We start from the raw sequence: 14,516 nt of genomic DNA, 5'->3' as shown, positions 1-14,516 counted from the left end.
CAGTAGGTTTAACCTCAGGTGGTTGAACTAGACAACTGGCACTCACTTGACCACGCTGCACAGGGTTACCATCCTTACTTTGTCCTCCTGATGTGCGTCCACCTGACCGACAGTTTCTAGCTTCATGACCTTGCTTGCCACATAGGAAACACTTTCTTGTTAGGGTTGGGCAGTTGACAGCTTTATGACCTCGGGTGTTGCACTTAAAGCAATGCAGAGCTGGTGGATTAATCTGCATGTTCTTGGCCTCGTCCCTCTCAGGCTGCACTGTTGACTTTCTGCTCGCTGAGCTGAACAAATGTTTACCATGAGCCTCCAAGTACTGGTCAGCGATCTTCGCAATCTTTGCTAGAGTCTCAGGTGCCCTTTCTCGTAGGTGAATTGCCAAATCCTTAGGGCAAGAGTCAATAAATTGTTCTTTCACGAGCAAGTCCTTAAGACCATCAAAGGATTGCGCAGTATCCGAGAGCTCTAGCCAACGTAACAGGTATCTGTCCAGTCGCACAATAAACTGCTCCGGACTTTCGTCAACTTCTGGTTTGGATGCTCTAAATTTTCGACGATAGCCGTCTTCGGTAAGGTCATATCTCTTCATTAACGCAATCTTTACCTTGTCATAATCCTTAGCTGCGTCCTCCGATAGACGTGAATACACTTCTAGTGCCCGTCCAGACAACAGAGCACTGAGCTTCGATGCCCATCCATCTTTTTTCCACTTAGCTGTCTCGGCAAATCTCTCGAACCTCTGCGAATACGCGTCCAAATCGTCTCTACCATCAACAAACGAGGGGAGTTTAGGTGCCTTAGCCCGATCCTCTCTCACTTCAGAACGTCCGTCAGCATTCTCCACAGCCAAACGTGCAATCTCCAGCTCATGTTCTCTTCTTGCCGCTTCAATAGCCTCTTTCTGTTTCAACAGCTCGGCTTCCATCTCCAATTTTCTTAGTTCGCGTTCTTGTCGCCTAGTTTCTCTCTCTTCATCTTCTCTTCTTCTATCTTCTTCAAGTAATCGACGTCTCTCTTCCTTTTCTTCTTCAAACCGCCTACGCTTTTCTTCTCTTTCTTCCTCCAATTGTCTTCGTTTTTCTTGTTTTTCTTCCTCTTCCCTTCTTTTTTCTTCCTCTTCCCTCCTTCTTTCTTGTTCTAACTTTTGTTGCTTCTCTACAAACTCGAGCAGCTTTTCTCCTTGCAATCCAAATTCTTTCCCCATCTGCAAAAGCTTTTCCATTTCCATAGCAGTATTCCACAGCAAAAACACAATATACTCTCTTGCACAGTTCTCCTTACTTTAGCTGTAACTCCTTCTTGAATTGTCCTTTCCTGGTTTCTGTAGTAGGCAAACAAATGAATTCCTCTCCCGGACAGGCCCCCAATGTTACGAGTTCGTGTGTTTTGAGGAAAGGTAGTTTGCAAACTAATCTGAACGCAGGGTTGTCGGAACAACAACAAGAAGATTTATTCCAAAATGAACGTAGTTTCCACGGAGTAACACTCTGAATAACACGTACTCAATAAACTTACACGGCCTCCGCCAACTTGAATAAACACTGCTTCTGTCACACTTGAATAAACACGGCCAACGCCAACTCTCTTCGCTTGTGAAAAACTAGTTAGAAAAACACTCCGCTTGGACTCGTCTACTTATATACTCTGACAATAAATTTCTAGAACTTTCTAAATTAGTAATCATTCTAATTATAGAAAGATTACAAAACACACCGATTTAGAAACGCTTATGCACAAACCTAAAAATAAACAAACTACGACGAACTCTCGGGAAGCGTCTAGACAGTAACGCTTGTCACGCAATACTATTTTTCGTAACATGCTGGTTCCTCTGGGTCTGGCCGGTTAAGGACTTCTTCAAAGTGTTGAACCCACCTAGCAGCTTGCTCCCTTTCTGTTGTTATCATCTGCCTCTGCTTGTCTTTTACTGGCATGCTGTGATTAGTGATGTTGCCACAAAGCTGCTTAGTGACCTTGTAAATTGTTCCAAAATCTTTCTTCTCTGCTGCTTCCTCAGCTTCGCTAGCCAGTTTCTTGATGAAGTTCCTCTTGTCCTTTCTTGCACTGCGCTTGACTTCCCTATCTCTGATCTTATACTCCTGCTGTGTTCGTTCAATCTGCCTTGACGATTTAGCATTCAACATCTTCTCCTTTGTCTTCCTTCTAGCTTCTAATCTGGCCCGAGTTTCAGCTGATAACCATTTCTTGGTCTTCTTTTTCTTAAAGCCAACAGTTTTCTTTGCAGCATCAGCATACGACTCCTTGAATCGATTCCATGAACACTCCACTGGGTCCTGATCTATGATCTATTTCATCCTCAAGAGCGGCGAGTGCAGCAAACCTGTTCTTAAACTCAATGCCGAAGTTTCTTCTGATCTCTTGCGATTTCAATCGGTTGATGTCATACACTCTCCTGCATTGTTTATTGGAGTCTACAGCCATAAGCTTTAGCTTAATTTTGGCAAATAACATGTAGTGATCACTGCTTACATCTGCACCCCGATATACTTTTACATCCAGAAGGGATCTCCTCCACTTCTTGTTGATTGTTACGTGGTTGATCTGATTGACTGTACGACCATCGGGGGATTTCCAGGTCAGTTTGTGAATGATCTTGTGGGGGAAGATTGTACCCCCTATTATACGGTTATTGTTCAGACAAAAATTAAACAGCCTTTCTCCATTGTCATTAATACTCCTACAGCCATGCTTCCCCATAGCAGCTTTGCAGCTGCTGTTGTCCAGGCCAACTTTAGCATTAATATCTCCCATTATCAGGAGCAAGTCGTGTTGAGGGACTTTGGATACTTCATACTGGAGCTGTTCATACCAGTCGTCTTTTACCTCATCTTCGGCCTCGTTAGTAGGGGCATAACATTGTAGTATAGTAGGCTTACAATATTTGGAATGGAACCTTGCTCTGATGATTCTATCGCTGACAGGTTCCCATTCAATGAGGGTCTTTTCTATACTTCTGTTGATGATAAGGGCAACACCATTTGCATGTGCATTTTTCTTCCCAGAAAACAAAAGTGTAAGGCCATCACTTGTCTTCTTCCTTCCTGCGCCAGTCCATCTACATTCACTAACACCAAGGATATCCAGGTCATATCTTTTCATCTCCTTCGTAACCTGTGCCGTCTTACCAGTTTCAAACATTGTGCGGACGTTCCATGTCGCAAGTCGTACCATCGTTTTGGGCCCAAGAGTAGTACTATGGGCTGATATAGGCCATATATGAAAGGAGGCTTCTGATTGGTTAATCCCGATACAACGAGGCTTCCGATTGGTTAAAATTTTTATGACGTCATCAGGGCGGCCATTATCACGTGCACAGGTGAAAATGAAGCGATTTGATTGCTTAAGGATTGGGGTCAAAGTCCACCAAAAACAAGATGGAGTAGCCCCTCTCTCCTGAGTGACGTTGGGTTAGGGTATCATGTAAACACACACCAAATGTATTTTTTGACGAATCATAAACGGTTTAATGAATGCCAGCCTAATGACAAACGGGAACGTTTGAGGAGGCCTGGTGCCTAACCTCGTCCCTAAAAAATATGGTAGTGGGATCCAGAACCCCACTACCCAAATAAAAAGAGAAATAACAATGAAAAACTGATGACAAAATGTTTCTTCGAGGGTGACACAATGTTCTGGTAGTACATGAAGGTTGTCAACGGATCCATAAATAAAGGATAGAGTGTCTTGGGGAGGACGGGTGCTGGTAGTGTCCCTAACTGTCGAACAAGTTCCTCCAGACATTGTTGCGGTTGAGTGGTGTGGATTCCATGGCAAGGTCCGGGAAATGCCGTGAGGCCACCAGTATCAAACTTGTCCTACAGTGAGGACACTTCCATTCTTCCCTCTGGTTCCGATGCTTATACCCGTAATGGGTGGATAGGAAGGCATAGAGACATCTGTCGTGTACCATCTGTTTGCAACAAAACATTTGCATGGGGAGTGACCGGTACTTTTGGTTCCTCTTGCTCCCTAGATGACGGCAGATGGCTGTGAATGCTAGATGTTCTAAGGCATGTGGTTCCGTTAGGAAGTATTCCAGGCATATCACACATTGGTTGTCTTTGTGACCTGTTCTCCTGTAAATGTTGGTAGAGTTCCAGGAGGCGTGACATCAACCGCCTGTGGCGTTCGGTCTGCCTTGCCCTTCGAGCTTGCAAGCGCGTGTATGGTGGCATATTGACGAAGCATCTGAGTAGAATGTGAAGAAGAGAATGACTATCGAAGATGATGGGTGCTTTCTCTTATAGGAGTACCTGACCGGTCAGGTGACCCAGAAGAGGGGGGATGGGGGGTATCCCCTCAGGAAAGGTCTCCTCATGAGAACGAGGGCAAGGGAGACTTAAAAGAGGCGATGAGATGGAGAGACCGATGTGATTGTTCTTTTGCGACATCTATGGGTAGTTGTTTGTAGCTTAGTAGAAATATGAGAAGAGTACAACAAGAAGAACGGAATCGCACCATTGTCAACGTGATGGCGATGAGGGGTCCCACTTTTAGTGTCTCAATCCGACAAGATCAACCGAAACGAAAAGAAGACAAGGAAGCAGAGATGAAGGCGGCGCTTCGTTGGGTCGAGAAGGTGAAACCCACAGCCCAATTTCTCGTTGTGGAGGAGACCAGAGAATTCCCATGCATCGTATGTAACGAAGATGTGTACGAACTTGAAAGCAACAAGAAGGTGGCAGAGTTTTTGAATAAGCTCAGCAGGGAACTACCCCAAGGGATTCATGGATGTCATGTACGCCCTGAACTCTCTGTGGACATGGGTTGTTGTCACCAAACAATACATGTAGGCTGTTTGTTTACATTGTGGATGAGTCGACACCATTGGTGCTGCCCTCATTGCAGACATGTTTATCTAAATGGCAATGATAAGCAGGGCTACCCTTCTGATGAACACGAGGGCGTCCTACATCAAGTGTTTGATGCTGTGACACGCACCATATGGGAACTGGATACAGAACCCGAGGCGTTATACATTATGTCGGATGACAGCGACGAGGAAGACAGGTTTGACTTTGTGGAGATTGGGGATGATGATTTATCCATGTTGGAAAGACTATTACACCACTGACATTTTTAATGTTCTGTTTATTAGAGTGGAGAATGCTTCCCAGAACTGTCGGTTTATTGTATGGTGGGAGTACCGGTTTCCTCATCGTCATTTTACAGAGTGGCTTAACTTTAACCGAAGGACCCGGGAAGAATTGTACCAGAGATACCTTAGAGAAATGGATTCGCCTGTATTTCATGATCTTCGTAGATTGTCAGACGAAAGACACCGTTTGTAATTAAAACATATGTTTATTGCATCTTGTTGTTTGACATATGTTCCTTAAGGAAACGAAACTTGGGTTGAGGATAAGTCCTCTGGGCGGGACGTAAGGGTATAGAGTGTTTTTGGCTGGCTAGGAATCTTTGAGTTCGTTCGTGATTGATGTAACGTTTGTCGTAAGACAACAGACGCTGATATCGCATCCTCTGAACGAAATGGTAGCATTCGATTTGAAGGCAATGGAGTTCTAAGGGACGGTCGTGTTGTCCGCAAGAGCTCACTGAACTTAGACGTGGTAGATCTTCGAACTTGGGACATCCTGGAGTCTCTAGATCGAGGTGAGGAATCTGCCAGGTTTGTAGCCAAGTGCCTTCGTGACCGCCCTTGTAGGCTACCAGAAAACGTTGGGGGGTCCTGAATTGTTAATAGAGACGTACGTCCGCCACGAGTTCACTGGCTACATGATAGGATTCTCGTGGATAGTAGGGGAGACCATGGACCTGTCTGGAGACATGATGAGCCGTACGTCGATCTTTGGCTGACAGATTGGGCCATTCCACACTAGGTCTGTAGTGAATGGACCCGTGATAGATTCCAGTATGGTCACACCATCCGAGTTCTCTGGGCAAGATTTGACGTTCGCTGCAAAAATATTCCAGATCGATGAAAATGGACACTTCATCGAGAGGGTGAGTGGTCGTCGTCGTCGGGGAAGCCGTAGCCGGGGAAGTAGTAGCGATCGGGCATGTCCCGTTCGGAGTAGAAGTCACCGACATCTGGGTAGGGATCGTGGGCGGCGTCAAAGACATATCAGCATTCATAAAAATTTCTGTCCGGTGCCCACGTTTTCAAAGCCAATAAGGGTAATTGGTTCTTGTCGTACCGACAACCCTTGCATCTCCACGATTGATTCTTAAGGTCGTAGAATCTTCTTCCGTTTGTGTGGCTGCATCTGTACGAGACATGATGTGGTTGTGTTAGGTCAGAAGATACGACCTTTTATAAGGCTCGTCCACGTGACATCCTCGTGAACCATCGTTCACGGGATAGACACGTTCGGAGGGTTATAAAAGTGGATGTCGCCCGAGCGAGGACCGTCACAAGAACGATGAGTGGATGGGACATGATGAGTATGAAGAAGAGGAGTACACTCGTGAAAGGAAAGAGACCTGTTCGTCAGTTGGCAGAATCGCCTGTAAAGATTTACAAAGAAGCTCGTCAGAAAGCAGGTGTTAAACGGAGAGAACACAAACAGAAGAAAGAGGAGGAGCTCAATGAAGCCCCCCGAGAGTTGAATGTGCTTCTAGCCTCCGTACCACTCGAGTTGCCTTCCTACGAAGAAATGATGATGGTGGTCAAACCCATTTCACCACCACCATCGCTAGTACCACCTCAAGGACCTGTGAAATTGGCTGAAGGAATGGTGCATCAACAGGATGTGGGTGTACTGTTGGAACCCGCCACGGTGACGACTCCTTGGCCTGCTCCTGAACCTGTACCACCACCACCAACACCTTTGAATGTATCACCAGTGTCGTCACAATCCTCACCCCCTCTCATTCAACCCTCAGGAGACGTGCTGTGTCCGTTTTATGCTACCCCTTTGAGTGGAGGGTTGTCCAAGAATGGGACCCCGTACATGTACTGTCGAGATTTCGATGATGTATGTCCTTTCTGGGTGATGGGTGCCAATCGAATGCAAACCTGGACCGATGCCATTGAGGCACAGCTTCATTTAGACATACGACGAGGACCCTGGAATTGTTTCCACAATGAGAAGACCCGTCTGTCATGGACTGTGAACCCAGAGTCGCCCAATAAGGGTCGGTTTTTCCTGGCCTGTAGACAAGATGAGTCTTGCAAGTTTTTCTAGTGGGTGGATAGCGAATGGTCCAACAGTATCCTCAAGAGACGATTGAGTGGGTACGATTATCTCAGAGCCAAAGAAACCGAAAGAGAAGAACAAGAGAAGTTCCGGCGTGGCCAAGACATGATCAAGAGGACATGGTGATGGTGCAAGCGTTTGGAGAAGACCCAACCCATCACCCTTGATCTTCTGAAAGCGTGTTTCATGGATTTGACCTTGTAGTAAAAAAAAAGTATAGATAAAATTGAATGTTGAAATTGTGTAGTGTTGATGATGTCGTGTGCTGAACTGGGTGGTCGCGTATTGAGGGTGGGTTTAGAACGATTGGTAGATCTCCCTTATCGCGAGTACGGACGACGACTGCGTTGGTCGATCTTGATGTGGGTTTGTCGGGAACTCGTGAAATGTCTTGGCGGGGACGATCAATGGGATGGGTTTCCAACCAAAGAACCTATCGATGCCATCGCCAAGTTCGCAGCTATGAAACGAGAGGCGGACTATAAATGGTCTCACTTTGTCGTGTATCTTATGTGATTGACGAGAACCGTCGGACCCAACAGAGCCTATCATATGTGGCAGACCCTGGAGCAGCGTTATGTCAAGGACCTTCTTAGTGTCTTGGAATTGGCGGTCCGACTCCTCCTCACCAAGTCATGCCGAAACGCAAACGGAACAACCGTGCGTCAGGCGTCACGGCTTACACGGATCCTGGAACCCCTGGAGCCTTAGGTGGTGTGGCTAGATATGCCAAGGCGCAAGGATTGACCTTGAAGGAGGCTTGAGAAGAATTGCAGGGCGAATTGGCCTATACGCTTCACCGACCGGTACATCGACGCTTCCAAACCTCTCCCGTCTTGGTGTTTTACAAGGACGATCAATGGCAAGCAGATCTGGCGGAGATACAGCCTCTTAAGAAATTGAATGGGGGAAATCGGCATCTGCTGACGGTGATCGATGTGTTGTCCAAGTATGCATGGGCCATACCCGTCAAGAACAAGACGGGAGTAGGCGTGACGGAAGCCTTTGAGAGGATTTTGCGACAAAGTGGACGAAAACCGTTACGTTTACAAACCGATGAAGGGAAAGAGTTTTACAATGCGCCCTTCAAACGCATGTTGGAAAAAGAAGGCATTCATCATTTTTCGACGCACGGAGATGCCAAAGCGTCCGTGATCGAACTATTTAATCGTACGTTAAAGCAACGCATGTATCGTTATTTCACGGCTCGTAATACACGAACGCATCTAAACGTATTGCCCCAATTCCTCGATGGATACAGCCGGAGTGTTCATCGGAGTATTGTGATGGCATCACGCGACGTAACGGATAAGAATGAGGCGACAGTGTGGACCACCTTGTATGGCAAACGAATGAAATGGCGTCCTCATCCGAAACTCAAGGCAGGCGATCGTGTCCGACTCAGTAAGAAACATCGTCCTTTCAAGAAAGGATATTTGCCTGGATGGACGGAAGAAGTGTTTGTGGTACAACGAGTGGTACCCGGACCCATCGTTACGTACAAATTGAAAGAATGGGACGGAACTCCTTTAGAAGGTAGTTTCTACTAACAAGCCGTGCAGAAGGTCACCGTCCCGAACGAAGCTTTATTCCGTGTGAAAAAGATTGTACAACAACGTGGCCGGATGGTCAAAGTGTAGGAGTGAACATGTCTAGGATCTTGGACAATATTGACGACACGGTGTTAGGACGACATGTGAAGGACTCGAGAACGTCCCCTGAGAAGATGGAATTGAAAACAAGTCATGTGAAGAAGACGCCTCTTCTCCAACGCAAATCCGAGATCGTCGATGGGGTCGGATTCATGATGGAAGTGATAGAGGAACTAGACAGACAGGTGCAAAAGGAATTGGTGACGAGCAATATGGAGTACGCCTACAATACCCAACTTCCCACGTTTCGATGGGAGGGTGAGGAACTCATCCTCGAGAGGAAGAAAGTGGCAGACGTGGGATCGCTCAGCAATGGTGTCATGACCTTCCTGATTCAGTTTCCTTTGGCCTACAACATGGGATGGATCCAGAAGGATATCCCTGGAAAAGTGACTCTGGGTCCTAACCTCGAGTATTCGTTTTACGAAAAAGACAACAAAAGAATGTATAGACAGCTCGTCACAGAACTGTCCCAGGCCAGTGGTGCTCCACGTTACTGGAAGTACGTTCCAGGGGAAAGACTCTATTTAAGTCAGACCGTGGCATGTCGATTCATGAACTTGAATGTTGCTTTTGGTCAGTCGGCGTCCCAAAAGTCGCAGACCTTGTTCGTGTATTCGGATGTGGTGAGCAGTAACTTTATGGGGGATTCCGAGCATCCGCTGACACGAGAAGTGCATTACCGACAAGATGGATCGGGTGTGGTCTACTTCAAACCGATCCACACTCAATGGATGCCCATGCGTCGAGAGTATTTGGATGTGATCGAAGTCAGTTTGGGCGAGAGTAATGGAAACCTGGTGGATTTTGCCAAAGGCAGTAGAACCATTGTCACCTTCCAATTCCGGGCACGGCCGTCCCAGCAAGTATAAAAACAGGGAACACTGTCGGGAGACCATCGTCATTGTCATCATGTGTGGCGGTAGTTTGACACGGTATCATCCCCCGTACCTTCGTGGTCACAAACAGGGATCGGGTGTTACCGAAGATCTGATCAAGATTGCATCGCCTGTGTTAATGAACCCCATGCAATCGGGACTTCAAGCTGCAGCGAGTGGTCGTTCGTTAGGAGACGCAGGAGAAGTGGTGGGACAGTCGTAGAAACGAGGATTGAAACAAAAAGCGGGATCGTTGGTGAAAGCCGGTCTCAAAGCCGGAGGACGACAGGCCCATAAAAAAGCCAAAGGAAGCGTGACTTCCATCTTTCGACGATGAAACTCCGACCCATAAGCGTGCATTCGCAGTTGCGTCGTCAACGGGCGTACCGTCGACGTCAGTCCACCAATACGGTTGGTATAAAAGGAGGAGATCCTTCACTTCAGTACGGCGGCTGGCTGATACCCAAAGTAGCAAGACGATCTCCACAAAGACGAAGAAGAAGAAGGAGAAAACAACAAATACGACGACAATGAGTCTGGACGTGTTTACCGTACCTTCGACGAACGTAACCATCGATTCTTACGGGATGGTGCCGTAAAGTCAAACCATGATGGGCATCGTTCCCATTTCCCTTACTATTCCTGGCTTGGACGAGTTCATCGATTTGGGACACAATTATTTTGAAATAGAACTGAAGTTGAATTCGTCTTCAACCAATGGGATCGTAGCCGATACCAACGCTGCCTCAGATGCTACTGACACCAAATTTATGTACGTCACCAACAATCTAGGTCATGGACTCTTCAAACAAATCAATCTACGATTGGGTGGTGTCTTGATGAGCGAACAGACCGATACGTACATGTAAAAGGCTTTCATCGAAACGCTATTGAATTACAGTCGAGACGATGGCAATACCTTGCTGGCCCCTCAAGGTTGAGTGAATTATTTGAACGTGACCGAACAATTGGCTGCTACAGGAGTGGACGACGACATATCCACCACGGCAGGGTGGGCGAACAACGATACCAATGCCCTAAAGACAGCGACCAAGATTTTTTACGGAAACAACAAAGCTAAGATGATCATGTATCCCCATTTGGCAGCCATGCGAACAGGACGTTTGCTAGTGCCTCATATATAAATGGTCCTGGAACTCTTTTGCAACAAGCCCGACTTCCTTCTCTTTGGTACCAAGACCAGCGGTACTGGGGTCAAAAGATATGTCACCTTGGGTCGAGAGGACATTAAAGTGACCTTTTACATCTGTAGTGTCGACCTGAATTCCGGTGTGTACAACGATCTCATGATTAAAATTGATGTAAGGCGTCAATGGGCCAATTATCCGATCGTCCGAAGTGAGATCCGAACCTTCTCGTTTGATGGCGACCTTGTGGATGAAAGACAATGTGTTTCTAGGACGTCTTCCCGACCGTGTGGTGGTGGGATTGTTGGACAGTAAAGTGTTTAATGGGGATTTGGAGTACTACCCGTATGCCTTCCAAGACTTTGGAGCGACGTGTGTCCATCAGGTCGTCAGTGGGGAAGAATATCCATATCCGACGTTGGAATTGAATGGAACCGATACGCGGAAAGATCTTGTAGGCTATCATCGTCTCTTGGAAACCAGTGGTTCCGTGCTGCATCATCGTCCGCACATGATCCAACTCGGCAACTGGGGATATGGGAAGAATTGTACCTTGTTCACGTTCAACAATGTACCCAATGGCGATGCCGATTCGCCACATCATCGAAATCCAAAACAAAAAGGCCAGTGCCGTTTGGAGATCCAGTATAATGCCTCTCCTAATAAGAACATCACCGTTCTCGTGTGGGGAGAGTTTGAAGATACTTTCCAAGTAGGCACGAGCGGTACCATCAGTTATAAGAAGTACCAGTGAGCTGAAGGAAAGAAAAAACGATGGAATTCGTGCCATTGAGTGACGTGACCTTACGCCATTTAGCTTCGGACAATCCGGTCTTGAAACGCGTCTTTCACGGGGTCCATCCATCGGACGGATTACCATCAATACGGCTCCATGAGGGGACCCGGGACAACATTGGTTAGGATTGTGGACGGAGAAAGGCAGATGTGAAGTAATGGACAGTTACGGACTCCCTATCACGTTCCAGATTTGGAGAGGTGGCTAGACGACGAATGGGACTTTGTTCAATGGAACGACCAGACACTACAAGCCTTGAAAAGTACGGCTTGAAGGAAAGGGTATGGGGATGAACGATGCTCGATTTTGTCAGAGGATTTTCTCCGAACGATTTTGTAGCCAACGACCGATTGGTAGGTCGACAACACTTATGTCCAGGTTTGACCCTAATTAGATGCACGCCCAATTTTGACATCCAACACAAAGTGTGCCTTTAAGTCCAAGCATTTGCTACCTATTTTCAACAATAAGGTAAGGGTAAAGGCTAGCGTTATTCTCAGCTTTGGGTAAATGAAGCAGTTAATCTTCACTTAAAGAGCATCATTTGGGGGACACTTTGTGACATAAATAGTCTGTATTCTGAAACGCAAGTGATGTTGAAGTTGGCTAGAAGAGCAAGGGGACACTTCATGACGCTTATTGAAATCCGCGTGCATCTAATTAGGGTCAAACCTGGACATATCTCGTCGACAAGTACGTTGTCAGATCGTGAACGAGTTGAATGCCCTTCCCTCGAATCAATGTTGTACGCCGCATGAGCGTATGATTATGCATTAAAAAACATTTTTGGGTGTACCACATGTCTTGTCTTGTTTTGTCTTGTAGTAGATAAATAGTGGGTCGTACACGTATAAAATCAAGGATGGGAGTCCTCTTGAGGAGTCCAACCCGCCAGTACGGTACACAGGCGGGCCGAGTTGTTGTTGTAAATCATGATACAGACACCGAGTAGTACGATGATCGTCGGTCCCTCAGGGAGTGGCAAGACGCAATTGACCGAAGGCTTGTTGATGGAAGGAAGTGTATTCGAGGGAGGACAGATGGGACCGTGTCATTATTGTTACGCTATGTGGCAGCCACGTTTTGATCGTATGAAACGTCGTGGGATCCGATTTCACGAAGGGATCCCCGAGATGACTCATCTCCGAGAGTGGTTCGGCAAGAGTCAGGGTGGTACCCTGGTGCTAGAGGATCTTATGGACGAAGGAGGGAACGACAAGCGGGTCCTGGATTTGTTCACTCGAGAATCCCATCATCAGAATATTACGGTGTTGTACTTATGTCAAGACTTGTTTCCGCCCGGAAAATATGCCAAGACCATTTCTAGGAATGCACATTATCTCTTCATCTTCAAGAATCCAAGGGATCAATCTGGATTTTGTGCCTTGGCCTTGTAAGCCTTTCCAGATCGGTGGCGTGACGTCCTTCGCCTCTTCGAGATCTTCATCCCGCTTCAGACGATCGGTATCGACTGTTCAGTTGTGTGACACATGCCGACGGTCCGACCCAAGTGTGGAAACACAGATGAGCACTCCATCCAATGCTGGATTCCCGTTTGATCAGCTTCAATTCGAACGTGATCCCTCCGAGTATCAACGAAAGTTGAACGAGTATCGTCAACAACGTGAACAACGACAACGACGGGAGTCGGCCCGATAACGTGCTCAACGCCAACGTTGAAGACAGGGAGGACGTTTGTTACATCTGAGTGAACGATTAGAGGTGGCCGATCAGATTCCGATGGGTACCGGATCGTTCTCCCCACTAACTCAAAGGACCCCACGTACCTCCCCGGCCAGCATGGGAAACAACATACCCGATATGACACTGCGAGGGTTTCCGGCAGGTGTCGGAACGCCCACGACCAATATTCAAGAGTTTTTGCAGACGTTGGATCAGGGTCGTGTCCCCACACCTAGTCCGAATGCCCTTTTGAACGAAGTGGGACTTGATACCAATGGTTTACCTACCAATACGCTTCTAGCCAAAGGCAACACATGATGCGTTCTCTATTGGACGGGAGTGTCCCAGTCGCTCAGAGAGCTCAACTTCAGAAGAATTATCATATTTCCGATCAAGATTTACAAGATTTTCCTGCCAGTGGACCTTCTACAGCCTGCGGTTCTCGTCCAATGACGGGTCAGAAACGACCGCGTCGAAGACCTCTCCCACCTTCTCCTGCTCATAATCGGGGTTCCACCGGTCGAGGACGTGGCGGCGACGGTGGCGGAGGAGGCTCTCCTGGCGGTTCTCCTGGCAAAGGAGGACGTGGAGGTGGACGACGTCTCGACAAAGACGGGTTAGGACGTCAAATGGATTTGTTGTCTCAAGACACGTGTCAACGTACCGATGGGCATCGTATTCGTAACATCACGCATACTAACACGGTAACGACGGTCTATGAAGACGGTGGAACACCCACGGTCCGACGCACATCTGCCCGAATCAGTAACCCGTCGCCATAAAAGGAGATGTCCGAACGCATGAACCCCTCACTTTTTCCACCATGCCCAGAGCCAGATGACGACGACGACTGCGATGACGGCCGCAACGTGGACGTGGTCTACTGGCTGTCGTGGGAAAAGCCCTGGCGGCCGGTTACGAATTGGGAAAAGACAAAAAGTATAAAAGAATGGGAGCCAAGGGTGCTTGAGATCACTACGACGCCACCCCCGATTACGGTCTAATAAAACAGCAACTAAGAAGACATCCTGAATTATAACGCGTGATACAAGCTAGAATCAATCGTGGAGACCCCAATCCATTTCGAGGAATATGAAAAGGAGAAAGAGACGACAACGTAGAAGGTGTGAGCGTGGTGGTGTTCTACTTTTGGTGGCCGCAGGTGTCGGCGC

At 47.3% G+C, this 14,516-nt stretch overlaps 1 protein-coding gene and 1 pseudogene across 1 annotated transcript; one reads left to right on the top strand and one right to left on the bottom strand.

The window, feature by feature from the left end:
* Positions 1-2,193: 2,193 nt before the first annotated feature.
* Positions 2,194-2,778, bottom strand: LOC137971371 (craniofacial development protein 2-like; annotated as a pseudogene).
* Positions 2,779-11,100: 8,322 nt separating this feature from the next.
* Positions 11,101-11,619, top strand: LOC137971395 (uncharacterized protein F54H12.2-like). Its single transcript, XM_068818230.1, has one exon. It carries the CDS (start codon positions 11,101-11,103, stop codon positions 11,617-11,619), a length of 519 nt encoding a protein of 172 aa, XP_068674331.1.
* Positions 11,620-14,516: the final 2,897 nt, after the last annotated feature.

Source organism: Montipora foliosa, chromosome 9 (assembly GCF_036669935.1).
Source record: "Montipora foliosa isolate CH-2021 chromosome 9, ASM3666993v2, whole genome shotgun sequence".
NCBI lineage: Eukaryota > Metazoa > Cnidaria > Anthozoa > Scleractinia > Acroporidae > Montipora > Montipora foliosa.
The sequence above is the reverse complement of the archived record's forward strand: the minus strand, read 5'-3'. Positions and strand labels throughout refer to the sequence as shown.

Coding starts and splice junctions, on each gene's coding strand:
- LOC137971395 (XM_068818230.1), top strand. CDS start 11,101: ATGGCGACCTTGTGGATGAAAGACAATGTGTTTCTAGGACGTCTTCCC.